The sequence below is a fragment of the Lolium perenne genome, chromosome 5, assembly GCF_019359855.2.
Source record: "Lolium perenne isolate Kyuss_39 chromosome 5, Kyuss_2.0, whole genome shotgun sequence".
NCBI classification, from domain to species: domain Eukaryota; kingdom Viridiplantae; phylum Streptophyta; class Magnoliopsida; order Poales; family Poaceae; genus Lolium; species Lolium perenne.
The window spans coordinates 234,378,641-234,392,199 of record NC_067248.2 but is presented as its reverse complement, the minus strand read 5'-3'; the positions used below and the strand labels follow the sequence as shown (position 1 = coordinate 234,392,199).

The window sequence follows — 13,559 nt, the reverse complement described above, 5'->3', positions numbered from 1 at the left end:
TCAATGTTTTATAGCTCATGAGGAAGTATGTGGTGTTTATCTTTCAATCTTGTTGGGCAACTTTCACCAATGGACTAGTGGCTTCATTCGCTTATCCAATAATTTTGCAAAAAGAGCTGGCAATGGGATTCCCAGTCCCAAATTAATTAAACTAAATAGACACTCCTCCATGGTATGTGATTGTTGGACGGCACCCGACGATTCGGTTAGCCATGGCTTGAGAAAGCAAAGGTGGGGAGGAGTGTCATCATAATAAAACTAAAATAAAAAGGCACTCCTTCATGGTATGAGATTGTTGGCAGGCACCCGAGGATTCGGTTAGCCATGGTTTGTGAAAGAAAGGTTGGAAGGAGTGCCACACAAAAATAAAATAAAATGGGAGCCGCTCTTTGAAGGTTTGTCTGGCAAGGGGGTTAGAGTACCCACTACCATTCGTTGACAACAACATACACCTCTCAAAACTTTATTTTTATGCTCTCTATATGTTTTCAAAACCAAAGCTCTAGCACAAATATAGAAATCAATGCTTCTGAAAGAACATCTCTCACATTATGTTTTGTGTGTTTGATGTCAATATATATGATACACTAATGTTTGTTTAAGTGGTACAGGGATTACATAGATATTTATTCATGTGTGTTGGATTTGATCGTGTGTCAAAAAGGATTCAGAAAAAGTTTGGCCAGGCCGGATAATCCGGGCCGGATATTGTCGAAATATCCGGCCCCCCTGTTTTTGGCTAAGTGTTTCAGGAATTTTGGCTCTGGAAGGGGGCCGGACATTTGGCCGGATAATGTCCCGGTATTGTACCAGGGCCGGATTATCCGGGCCGGATATTTTGGAAATATCCGGCCCCCCCGTTTTTCGCTAAGGACTGGAAGAAAATCAACTCTGGAAGGAGGCCGGACATTTGGCCGGACATTGTCACTCTTTTGCCCCGAAGACCGGATTATCCGGGGGGGGCGGATTATCCGGCCCTTACTTAGGCCGGATTATCCGGCCCCCCGGAAACTGCAACGGCTCCATTTTGAGTGGGGGTATAAATACCCCCCTTCTTCCTCCTTGCCTCTTTGCTCAATCATTGCACAAGAATTCTGCCAAGCCACCTCCATTAGAGCCAACTCAAAGAAAGTCAAGATTTGCAAGATCTCCTTCCTCCCCCAACCAAATCTCTTGATCTTTGGAGATTCGAAGGAGAAGACACCGATCTACATCCTCACCGAAGCGTTCTTCATTTCCCCCTCTCTTGTTTGAGGGATCTCATGCTAGTGTTCCTATTTGGTTCCCTAGTTGATTCGTGTTGATGTATTGTTGTTGATTGTTGTGTTGTAACAGATTTGGGAGCCTCCAATTTGGTTGTGGATGTGTGCCCCAAGAACCTTGTAAAGGCCCGGTTTCCGCCTCGAGGAAATCCCTTAGTGGAAGTGGGCTAGGCCTTCGTGGCGTTGCTCACCGGAGATCTGAGTGAAGCCTTCGTGGCTGTTGGTTTGGCTTTCGTAGCAACCACACTCCTCCAAACGTAGATGTACCTTCTTGCAAAGGAAGGGAACTACGGGAATCATCTCCGTGTCATCGCGTGCTCCACTCTCGGTTACCTCTATCCTATTCTCTCTATATTGCTTAGATATCTTGCTTAGTTGGTAGCCTTGTCATTTAGGTAAATTCACTTAGTTGCATATCTAGAGAATTTACCATTTGTGTCAAGCCTAATTTGAAAAAGAACTAAAAATTGGTTAGCACCTATTCACCCCCCCCCTCTAGGTGCGGCATACGATCCTTTCAATTGGTATCAGAGCCTCGGCTCTTATTTCGGGCTTAACCGCCTAAGAGTATGCCGGACGAGGAGTCCTCGGAAGGGGCCGCCAAGATGGTCTCCGTGGAAGACTTCAATTCGTTGAAGTCCTCCATGGAAGCCCAAATGGAAAGCATGAAAAAGATGATTGCCGAGCTTTTGGCTCCCGTCCTTCCCAAGGCTCCTAGTGTAGAGGTTAAAGACACGGGTGTGGTACATGAGGGAGAGGCTTCGGACTTACCCTCATCTACCAAACCCGTGGAAGGTGATAACTTAAACACTATCAAATCCCCCATTGCATCTCCCAAGGGAACTAGTGAAAGTGAGAGCTACAATCGAGTACCTCCACCTTTCCAATCACCCGATATACCGGTTCCCATGCCTCATTTGAACATTAGGGGCGACCCACCTAAGTTTTCAATTGAGGATTTCGATACTTGGCAATTTGAGTTCCGCTCTCATGTTTGTAGTGCTTCCAATGAATTATGGAGAATCATCAAGGTGGGCTTCAAGCCATACAACCCCGACAATTTGACTAGAAGAGAAGCCATTGAGAGTCAACTCAACAACACCGCCTTGCACATGATTCAATCAAGTGTGGGGACAAAGGAATTGCATCGTGTCCGGAACTACACCACCGCCAAGGAAGCTTGGGATGGTTTGACCGCGAGTTGCATTGGAAGTGAGAGCACAAGGAGGAACAAGTATAATGCTCTCAAGAACAAAGCCGAAGGGTTCATGAGGCTCCCGGATGAAGATCATGAAGATATGTATGGAAGACTTCTCACCGTTGCCGATGCCTTCCGGCTTGTTGGTGCCACCCACATCAATGATTCTTGGATCAAGGAGAAGTACATTGAATGCATGATGCCATTTGTACCCATTGATGTCAAGACCCTTGTGGGAAGGGAATGCTATTCCTCTCTCACCTCTCAACAAGTTGTGCACGAGTTGCAAGCTCTCAAGGTGCTTGAGGAAACCTCTCATGACTCTCGCAATCGTGCTATTGGAATGGCAAAAGGTTCCAACCTTGCCTTGGTGGTCAACTCCGTTGAAGAAGTGGTTCCTCAAGAATCTTATAGAGCATCTTGGAGTATGACCTATCCGGAAGATTTGCAATGCCACTACCATGACCACATGGCCTTCCATGCAAAGTCGTTTTGGATTGATCCCTCCAAGGCCAAGGAAGACAACATCAAGAGGAACAACAAAAGTGGGTTCACTAGCTTTGGCCCAAAGACAAGATCATGCTACAATTGTGATGACAAGCGCCACTTCATTGCCGAATGCCCCTATGAGAATAGAGAGCTTCATAATGGGAGGCTCATTCCCAAGGACAAGAGCAAAGATTCAAAGGGCAAATATTCAAAGCCCCTCAACAAGAAGTTCTACAACAACAAGACCAAGAAGGGCAAGAGGCCCTCAAGAGTTGTGCTAGTAACAAGGGAAGAATATTCTACCGATGAAGTTGAAAGTTCTAGTGGTGATGAAGATGAAGAAAGCTCAAAGGAATTGGCCGCCATCGCCACCACCAACACACCCCCTTCATCTCTCTTTGAATCTCCCAATGAGAACCCTCATATCAAGAATGCACATTGCTTCATGGCAAGGTCCTCCTTGGACACACCTATTGTGCTATCAACTCAAGAAGAGTATACCTCCGGAGATGATGATGTTGATGATGAAGAAGATGCAACCTCTAATGGATTGGTCGCTCTTGCCTCCCTCTCCACTAACTCTTCATCACCAAGTGAATCCCCCAATGAGGTCATTCATGTGGAGGAAGAAAGTTGCCTTATGGCTAAATCCTCCGAGGTATCATCCCCTAACCCCTCTATGCCTAACTTATCTAGTGATCTAGGGGTTGATGATGATAGTCTAAAAGTGAAACAAGAAATGCTAGAGTTTGATGATTTCATTCTTAACTTACAAGGTAACACTAAGAAGCATGTTTCTAGCCTCATGGTTCGTATAGCTCAACAAGGTGATATGCTTGAGAAAAAGGGTCAAATAGAGAGAGAAGACTCTCTTGAAATCCATGCTCTTAAAAATGCTCTTGAGGAAAGTCAAGAAACTATAGCCTCTCTTGAGGAGAGGCTAGAAACTCTTGAAGAGCCTCAAGATAAAATTAACAAGCTCACAAAAGCTAGAGATCTTGCTAGGGCTAAGTCTAAAGTGCTTAAAAAGGAAAAGGCCCAATTTGAGGTTGATCATGAGAAACTTGTGAAAGGTCTAGATGAACTAGACAAAGCTCACAAAGCTTTGAAGAGTGAATACACTCTCTTATCCAAGTCTTATGAGCAACTTCAAATTAGGCTTGCCTCATATGATGTGCCTAGCTCCTCTACTCCTTCATGTGATCATGCAAATGTTATTGAGGAAAATGCTAGGTTGAAAGATGAACTTGCTAGGACCTCCTCTCCCCAAAGTAAACTTTCCTTGGATGATCTTTTGAGTAAGCAAAGGTTAAACAATGGGAAGGAGGGACTTGGTTTCAATGCCAAGGCTAAAAAGGCAAACAAGAAAAAGACCAAGCCCGCACATGAGAAAGCTGATGGTGAACCCCGAAAGGGCAACACCATTAATGATGATGGTGCGGGAATAGATAATCCTCACTATGTTCTCTTTAAAGATTATTATGGTGATGTTTATGCTAAGTATGTTGGTCCATATGATGGTTATGTTGCTTGGTCTATTTGGGTCCCAAAGACCCTTGTTGCTAACAAAAGAGGACCCATTGAAAAATGGGTACCTAAATCCAAGAATTGATCTCATGTAGGACTATGCCGCCGGAGGTTCAAAATGGGTACTTGATAGTGGATGTACAAGTCATATGACCGGCGGCAAGAACCTCGTCAAGGAGTTGAGGCCTAACATAAATGATATCACCGTCTCCTTTGGCGATAATTCTACATCCGAGGTATTGGGTTTTGGCAAGGTTGTGGTTGCACACAACATTACTCTTGTGGATGTCATGCTTGTCAAAACCCTTGGTTACAATTTGCTTTCCGTTTCCGCCCTTGGCAAGATGGGTTTCGCCGTCTTTATTGATAATGATATTGTGGTCCTCTTGTGGAGCAAGACTCTAAAAGTCGCATTCGTTGGGTATCGCGAACACAACTTGTATGTGGTGGACTTTTCGGTGACCACCACGTCAAGTGCGATGTGCCTATTCGGAAAGGCGGACGTGGGTTGGTTGTGGCATCGCCGCCTAGCCCATGTCAACATGAGAACTTTGCAAAGTCTTCACAAGGGGAACCATATTGTGGGACTAATGGAAAATGTGTCTTTTGCCAAAGATCGTGTTTGTAGGGCTTGTGTTGAAGGCAAAATGCATGACTCTCCGCATCCAAGCAAGACCATCATCTCTTCCAAGAGGATCTTGGAGCTCCTTCATGTGGATCTCTTTGGTCCCGTTACTCATGCAAGTCTTGGTGCGAAGAAACATTGCTTGGTGATTGTCGATGACTACTCAAGATACACTTGGGTCTACTTTCTCAAGACAAAAGATGAGACTCAACAAATATTCATTGACTTTGCTACCGAGGTGCAACGCCAACACAACCTCCTCATTATGGCAATAAGAAGTGACAACGGCTCCGAGTTCAAGAACTACACACTCAATGATTTTCTTAGTGATGAGGGGATTCGTCATCAATATTCCGCTGCTTACACCCCTCAACAAAATGGTGTTGCGGAGAGGAAGAACCGGACTCTTATGGATATGGCAAGGTCTATGATGGCGGAGTATAAATCCCGCTATAACTTTTGGGCCGAAGCCATCTCCACCGCATGTCACTCCTCCAACCGGCTCTATCTCCGCAAGGGCTTGAACAAGACTCCTTATGAAATACTCACCGGCAACAAGCCCAACATCTCATACTTCAAGGTGTTCGGTTGTAAGTGTTTCTACAAAATCAAAGGAGTTCGTTTGTCTAAATTTGCTCCTAAAGCTTTGGAGGGTATATTTGTTGGTTACGGTGCCGAATCTCACACTTATAGAATCTTTGATGTATCCTCCGGGATTATCATTGAATCTTGTAGTGTGAAGTTCGAAGAAAATGATGGCTCCCAAGTGGGGCAAGTTGATGTTTGTGCAGGTGATGAAATACCTCAAGATGCCATAGTAAGAATGGGTGTGGGATTTTTCCGCCCCATTGAGGGACACGGTGTGGCGTCTCGGGAAGAACTATGCTCTACCACGGTGGAGCCCTCATCTTCTCAACCTCAACAAACCCCATCAAGTGAAGCAAATGATGCACCAACCCAAGAACAAGAACAAAACCCTCCCCTTGTGTGCAAGATCAAGGACAAGATCAAGGACAAGACCAAGAACAAGATCAACCACGGATTCATGATGGATCCGATGAGTATCCTTTCAACATTCAAGATCAAGCACATGAGGATGAGCAACCTCAAGTAATTGAGGAAGCTCAAGTTGAAGGTCAAGACGGGGACCCAAATGGTCAAGATGATCAAGTGACACCTCCAAGGCCAAGAAGAACCAAGGAGGAGATCGAGGCCCGTCGTTTAGCAAGAAGAGATAGGACCCTTGAAATTCGTGGACACACTCATGATAAGGTCCTCGGTGATGTTCGAGCAAAAGTCTCCACAAGAAGGCAATTGGCTAACTTTAGCAATCATCATGCCTATATCTCCGTAGTGGAACCCAAGAAAGTATTTGAAGCTCTTGAAGATTCGGATTGGGTGGAAGCTATGCATGAGGAACTCAACAACTTCAAGCGCAACAAAGTGTGGACCTTAGTAGAGAAGCCAAAGGAGTGCCGCAATGTTATAGGCACTAAATGGATATTCAAGAACAAGCAAGATGAGTTTGGAAATATTGTGAGGAACAAGGCAAGATTGGTGGCTCAAGGTTTCTCTCAAGTTGAAGGAATTGACTTTGGAGAGACCTATGCTCCCGTGGCCTGCCTTGAGTCCATCCGTATCCTTCTTGCTTATGCATCGCATCATAACTTTAAGCTTCAACAAATGGATGTGAAAAGTGCTTTTCTTAATGGTCCTTTGCATGAAGAGGTGTATGTTAAGCAACCCCCGGGGTTCGAGGATCTCAACTTTCCTAACCATGTCTACAAGCTTGATAAAGCACTTTATGGTCTCAAGCAAGCTCCTAGAGCTTGGTATGAGCACCTTAAGGAATTGTTGGTAGACCGTGGGTTTGATGTTGGGCTAATCGACCCCACTCTTTTTACTAAGAGGGTCAATGGGGAGCTTTTCGTTTGCCAATTATATGTTGATGATATTATTTTTGGCTCTACTAACAAAGCTTTCAATGATGAATTCTCAAAGCTTATGACCGATAGGTTCGAGATGTCTATGATGGGAGAGATGAAGTTTTTCCTTGGTTTTGAGATCAAGCAATTGAGAGAAGGAACCTTCATCAACCAAGCAAAATATCTCCAAGACATGCTCAAGAGGTTCAAGATGACCGAGTTGAAGGGTGTGGCCACTCCTATGGTTACCAAATGTCATCTTGCTCTTGATCCCAATGGTAAAGAAGTGGATCAAAAGGTATATCGCTCCATGATTGGATCCTTGCTTTACCTTTGCGCATCTAGACCGGACATAGTGTTGAGTGTTGGTGTGTGTGCAAGGTATCAAGCTTCTCCTAAGGAGAGTCACATGATGGCTCTCAAAAGAATCTTTCGATATTTAGTTGATACCCCAAGATATGGTATTTGGTACCCCAAAGGCTCAAGTTTTATTCTCAATGGATATACCGATGCGGATTGGGCGGGTGACAAGGATGATAGGAAATCAACTTCCGGGGCTTGCCAATTCCTTGGTAGGTCCTTGGTGTGTTGGTCTTCTAAGAAGCAAAATTGCATATCTCTCTCCACCGCCGAAGCCGAATATGTTGCCGCCGCAAGTGGATGCACTCAATTGTTATGGATGAGGCAAACTTTAAAGGAATACGGTGTCATTTGTGACAAAGTGCCTCTATTATGTGACAATGAAAGTGCTATCAAGATTGCCTATAATCCGGTGCAACATTCAAGAACGAAGCATATTGAGATCCGGAATCATTTCATTAGGGATCATGTTGCCCGGGGTGATATTGAGCTTATCTATGTTCCTACCAAGGATCAACTTGCCGATATATTCACAAAGCCTCTTGATGAAGCAAGGTTCACTTATTTGAGGAATGAGCTAAATATCATTGATTCAAGGAGTATAGCTTGACCATCTTGCAAACACACCTTCGTCTCAAAACTTTATTTGGTTTAGATGTGGGCATGGAAATAGGGGGAGTGCGGTTTAAATTATTGAGCTATTCCTCCCCCCATAATGCCAACATTAAAGATTTCATTCTCGTTATATCATATTTTGATATGTGAGCTTAAATGATGAGTATTGGTTTGGACCCAAGATATATCTTCGCGGTGCCATACCATAACACTCATATATGGTGGCCTAGGCCACCACACTCTTCTTTGTGAAGAGTTGGAGTTGTTTGGTTTTTCATTGGATTTTATTGACATCTCCATGTTCTTATGGGAAATCACTCTAGTTTGGCCTTATTTGCTCATATCTTGCAAACTTGAGTGACCATGTACCATTAACAGTTTGTATCTTCTAAAACCTAAGCCTACTCTCCCCTATAAGCCATTTCCATCTTGCTCATTTGTCATGTTTGGTAAAAAACTTGGAGTTTGAGGTTTTTCGGTCGGATGATCTAGGGTGCTCCATCTTATTGGTAAATTTGTACCTTATATGTGACGTGATACTTTATTACATCATATATGGGACTTGCAAATAACCAACGAAAGATGGGCTGGATTTCCGGTGATTCTGGAATTTTCCAGAACCCCGGATAATCCGGCCCCAGGCCACCCCGGAATATCCGGCCCGGCCGGATTATCCGCCCTAAGCTAGGGCCGGATTATCCGGCCTGGGCAGATCTTGAAAGGGTTGAGTCGAGGGCGCAGGGGGCAAAACGGTTCAGACCTTCCCCCCACGCGCCTCTCTCCTCTTTCTCCTCTCAAGGCCGCCGGATCTCCTCCTCCTCGCCGGAGACGCTCCATCCGCCCCCTCTCGGAGTTCTTGGGTGGATCGGGTGCACCTCCTCCCTAGCTACCTTCTCCACCAAGCGGTTTCCACAATGGATGTGGGTATGATTCACAATCTCTAACCCTAGATGTTGTGTTTTATATGTGCTATTTTCTTGGTGGAATTGGTGTCTAGTTGTTCCAAATCATGAGTAGTGTACTCCTCTTGCATGCTATGAGGCCGATCTAGTCTTAGACATGTTTTTGATTGGAAATCTGCACATCTCGCAGGGCCGGATTATCCGCCCCCCGAGCAGGCCGGATTATCCGGCCGGGCCGGATTATCCGCCCCCAGGGGCACCGGATTATCCGGCCTGGAGCTTCATCGCCGCTGCAGTTTTGCTTCAATCTATCATGTTTAGACTTGTACCAACTTATAGCATGCTTCTCGAGTATTTTACTATATCTTACATGACTTATGAGCATTACCTTCTCTTTGCTACCCGTCTTTGCTTCTCTCAGGTGGTGCTTCTCGGGGTGGTCGGAGACGCCAGAGGCATGATCGATCTAGTGACGAGTTTGCACCCAATGCTCCTCGCAAGTCGGTCACTTCAAGAAGGAAGAACAAGGAAGTGAGGGAGAACTACAAGGCCATGGATCCAGTTTCTTATTCCGCTATCCGCTTGAAGAACTGGTATGAAGATGTGCCAAGGGATGAAGAGATAGAGGGCAGGAGATATTGGTGCATGGAGCAAATGTACATCTACAAGGACATCTATGAGCCAATGAAGAATCTGAGACCCATGCAAGCCATTGATGTGGACATTCTAGCTGAAAACGATCACTTTGAAGATGCTATCTGGGTTGTTGGAAGAATGGGCTTGAAAGATATCATGAAGATTCAATGTGACTATAGCCCAGAGTTGGTGAAGCAATTCTTTGCCACTTTGGCAATCAAGACTGATGAGGAACGCACTATGGAATGGATGTCTGGCTCCACACACTGCAGTGCCACTCTGCGCCGCTTTGCCAGTATTCTTGGAGTCCCTATTGATGAGGGTCGTCGTCTTCATGGACCACAACAGGCAGATAAGAATGCACTTGCAAATCTCTATACCTCAGAGGGAAGGATTGGTTATACAAAGGGGCTGCTTCTCATATACAGTCAGTTGCTTCGGTTCTTTCGGGCAACCATTTGCCCAAGTGGTGGTAACAATGATGCTATCCGGGGAGTTCTTGTAGATCTTATGCACCTCAGCTATAAGTGTGCTCGTGATGGTGATGAAGTGAGGGACTACACTCTTGATATCATGGACTTTATCTTCCATGAGATCCGTGATGCCATGGTCTCCCGGACCACCATACCTTATGCACCCTACATCCAGCTTCTCATCAACAACTCTGTGTCTGTGAGTGAAGATTTGGGTGGGTATCCGTTGGTGAAGCACCATGTCAAGAAGGCCTACAAGCTCAAGCCAGTCTCTTCTGCTGTTCCTGCACCTGACTCTTTCATGGGTGATGCTCGTTCTAGTGGTGTTGCTCCTGGTCGTCATCCCGATGTCCCGGCTATGAGGAAGCAAGTGACCCGGCTTAGTTGGTTTCAGCGTCACATCCTTTGCATGAACATTGAGATCCATAAGGAGAACTATGCAGCTAGCCGTGAGCGTTCTGAGATTAAGCATACTCAGGCGGTTATTCTTCACAAGCTCAGTGGTGAACAAGGTCCCCCGCCTCAGCCTCCAGCTCACCCGGGTTACACTAGGTGGCACTCTGCACAGGTTCCATGGAGTGATCTTGATGATTGCCTTCAAAGGTCCAACACCTCTCGTCGCTCTCCGGATGCTCCTGACACTGATGAAGAGGAAGAAGAAGAAGAAGAGGTGCAAGAGTCCGATGATGATTATGCCTCCGAGTGATTCCCATGGGACGTGTAGCATCGCGCTTGTCCCCTTTTTGGCGTCTCGATGCCAAAGGGGGAGAAGTGTTCTATTAGGATTCTCGGGGATTTGCATGGTTTGGGCACAAGCATAGGCGTTTATCATTCTTATATTGCTTGTGTTCCCGCTTATTTGAACTATTTGGTTTATTTGTGTGCCGTTCAAAACTATGTGCTATGTGGTGTGAGACATTGTTATGGTTTTCGGATTTCTATTTGTTGAGATCAAGGATATTTCATTATGTGTGATGCTATATCTCCGTATTATATATCTACACATGGGTATGACTTCCTTCATCCTATCTCAACTTCATATGTGTCAATGTCTTTTGTTAGAGCTCATGTTGGATATCTCTTGTGTTGAGGCACCATACTTCTATGTGTTGTGTATTTGTATTCAAATGCAAATTACTTATATGCACACATGTAGGGGGAGTGCCTCTATGTTTTGCCATCATGCTTGTCTCTATAATGATTCTTTTGCAAATCCGTATATTGTCATCAAACACCAAAAAGGGGGAGATTGAAAGAACATCTCTCACATTATGTTTTGTGTGTTTGATGTCAATATATATGATACACTAATGTTTGTTTAAGTGGTACAGGGATTACATAGATATTTATTCATGTGTGTTGGATTTGATCGTGTGTCAAAAAGGATTCAGAAAAAGTTTGGCCAGGCCGGATAATCCGGGCCGGATATTGTCGAAATATCCGGCCCCCCTGTTTTTGGCTAAGTGTTTCAGGAATTTTGGCTCTGGAAGGGGGCCGGACATTTGGCCGGATAATGTCCCGGTATTGTACCAGGGCCGGATTATCCGGGCCGGATATTTTGGAAATATCCGGCCCCCCCGTTTTTCGCTAAGGACTGGAAGAAAATCAACTCTGGAAGGAGGCCGGACATTTGGCCGGACATTGTCACTCTTTTGCCCCGAAGACCGGATTATCCGGGGGGGGCGGATTATCCGGCCCTTACTTAGGCCGGATTATCCGGCCCCCCGGAAACTGCAACGGCTCCATTTTGAGTGGGGGTATAAATACCCCCCTTCTTCCTCCTTGCCTCTTTGCTCAATCATTGCACAAGAATTCTGCCAAGCCACCTCCATTAGAGCCAACTCAAAGAAAGTCAAGATTTGCAAGATCTCCTTCCTCCCCCAACCAAATCTCTTGATCTTTGGAGATTCGAAGGAGAAGACACCGATCTACATCCTCACCGAAGCGTTCTTCATTTCCCCCTCTCTTGTTTGAGGGATCTCATGCTAGTGTTCCTATTTGGTTCCCTAGTTGATTCGTGTTGATGTATTGTTGTTGATTGTTGTGTTGTAACAGATTTGGGAGCCTCCAATTTGGTTGTGGATGTGTGCCCCAAGAACCTTGTAAAGGCCCGGTTTCCGCCTCGAGGAAATCCCTTAGTGGAAGTGGGCTAGGCCTTCGTGGCGTTGCTCACCGGAGATCTGAGTGAAGCCTTCGTGGCTGTTGGTTTGGCTTTCGTAGCAACCACACTCCTCCAAACGTAGATGTACCTTCTTGCAAAGGAAGGGAACTACGGGAATCATCTCCGTGTCATCGCGTGCTCCACTCTCGGTTACCTCTATCCTATTCTCTCTATATTGCTTAGATATCTTGCTTAGTTGGTAGCCTTGTCATTTAGGTAAATTCACTTAGTTGCATATCTAGAGAATTTACCATTTGTGTCAAGCCTAATTTGAAAAAGAACTAAAAATTGGTTAGCACCTATTCACCCCCCCCCCTCTAGGTGCGGCATACGATCCTTTCAGCTTCCCTCTGCGAAGGGCCATTCTTCTACTTTTATGTTGAGTCAGTTCACCTATTTCTCTCCACCTCAAGAAGCAAACACTTGTGTGAACTGTGCATTGATTCCTACATACTTGCATATTGCACTTGTTATATTACTTTGCATTGACAACTATCCATGAGATATACATGTTACAAGTTGAAAGCAACCGCTGAAACTTAATCTTCCGTTGTGTTGCTTCAATGCCTTTACTTTGAATTATTGCTTTATGAGTTAACTCTTATGCAAGACTTACTGATGCTTGTCTTGAAGTACTATTCATGAAAAGTCTTTGCTATATGATTCACTTGTTTACTCATGTCATATACATTGTTTTGATCGCTGCATTCACTACATATGCTTACAATAGTATGATCAAGGTTATGATGGCATGTCACTCCAGAAATTATCTTTGTTATCGTTTACCTGCTCGACGACGTAAACTAAGCTTGGGGATGCTGATACGTCTCCGACGTATCGATAATTTCTTATGTTCCATGCCACATTATTGATGATATCTACATGTTTTATGCACACTTTATGTCATATTCGTGCATTTTCTGGAACTAACCTATTAACGAGATGCCGAAGTGCCGCTTCTGTTTTTCTGCTGTTTTTGGTTTCAGAAATCCTAGTAAGGAAATATTCTCGGAATCGGACGAAATCAACGCCGAAGATCTTAGAATCCCCGGAAGCATCCAGAACACACGAGAGAGGCCAGAGGGGGGCCACAGGCCCACCAGAGCATAGGCTGGCGCGGCCTAGGGGTGGCCCGTGCCCCCTATGGTGTCGTCGCCTCGTTGACCTTCTGATGCCGCCTCTTCGCCTATTTAAGCCCCCTCGACCTAAAACCTCGATACAGAAAAGCCACGGTACGAGAAACCATCCAGAGCCGCCGCCATCGCGAAGCCAAGATCTGGGGGACAGGAGTCTCTGTTCCGGCACGCCGCCGGAACGGGGAAATGCCCCCGGAAGGCTCCTCCATCGACACCACCGCCATCTTCATCACCGCTGCTGCTCCCATGA

The 13,559-nt window shown here is 45.3% G+C and overlaps 1 protein-coding gene across 1 annotated transcript; it reads left to right on the top strand.

Annotated features, from left to right (window-relative positions):
* The first annotated feature begins 6,819 nt into the window (after positions 1 to 6,819).
* On the top strand, positions 6,820 to 10,992 carry LOC127304199 (uncharacterized). The gene is made up of 2 exons (XM_051334896.2): positions 6,820 to 8,925; positions 9,325 to 10,992. The coding sequence occupies exons 1-2, from the start codon at positions 8,916 to 8,918 to the stop codon at positions 10,716 to 10,718; spliced, it is 1,404 nt and encodes a 467-aa protein (XP_051190856.2). The 5' UTR covers positions 6,820 to 8,915; the 3' UTR covers positions 10,719 to 10,992.
* Positions 10,993 to 13,559: the final 2,567 nt, after the last annotated feature.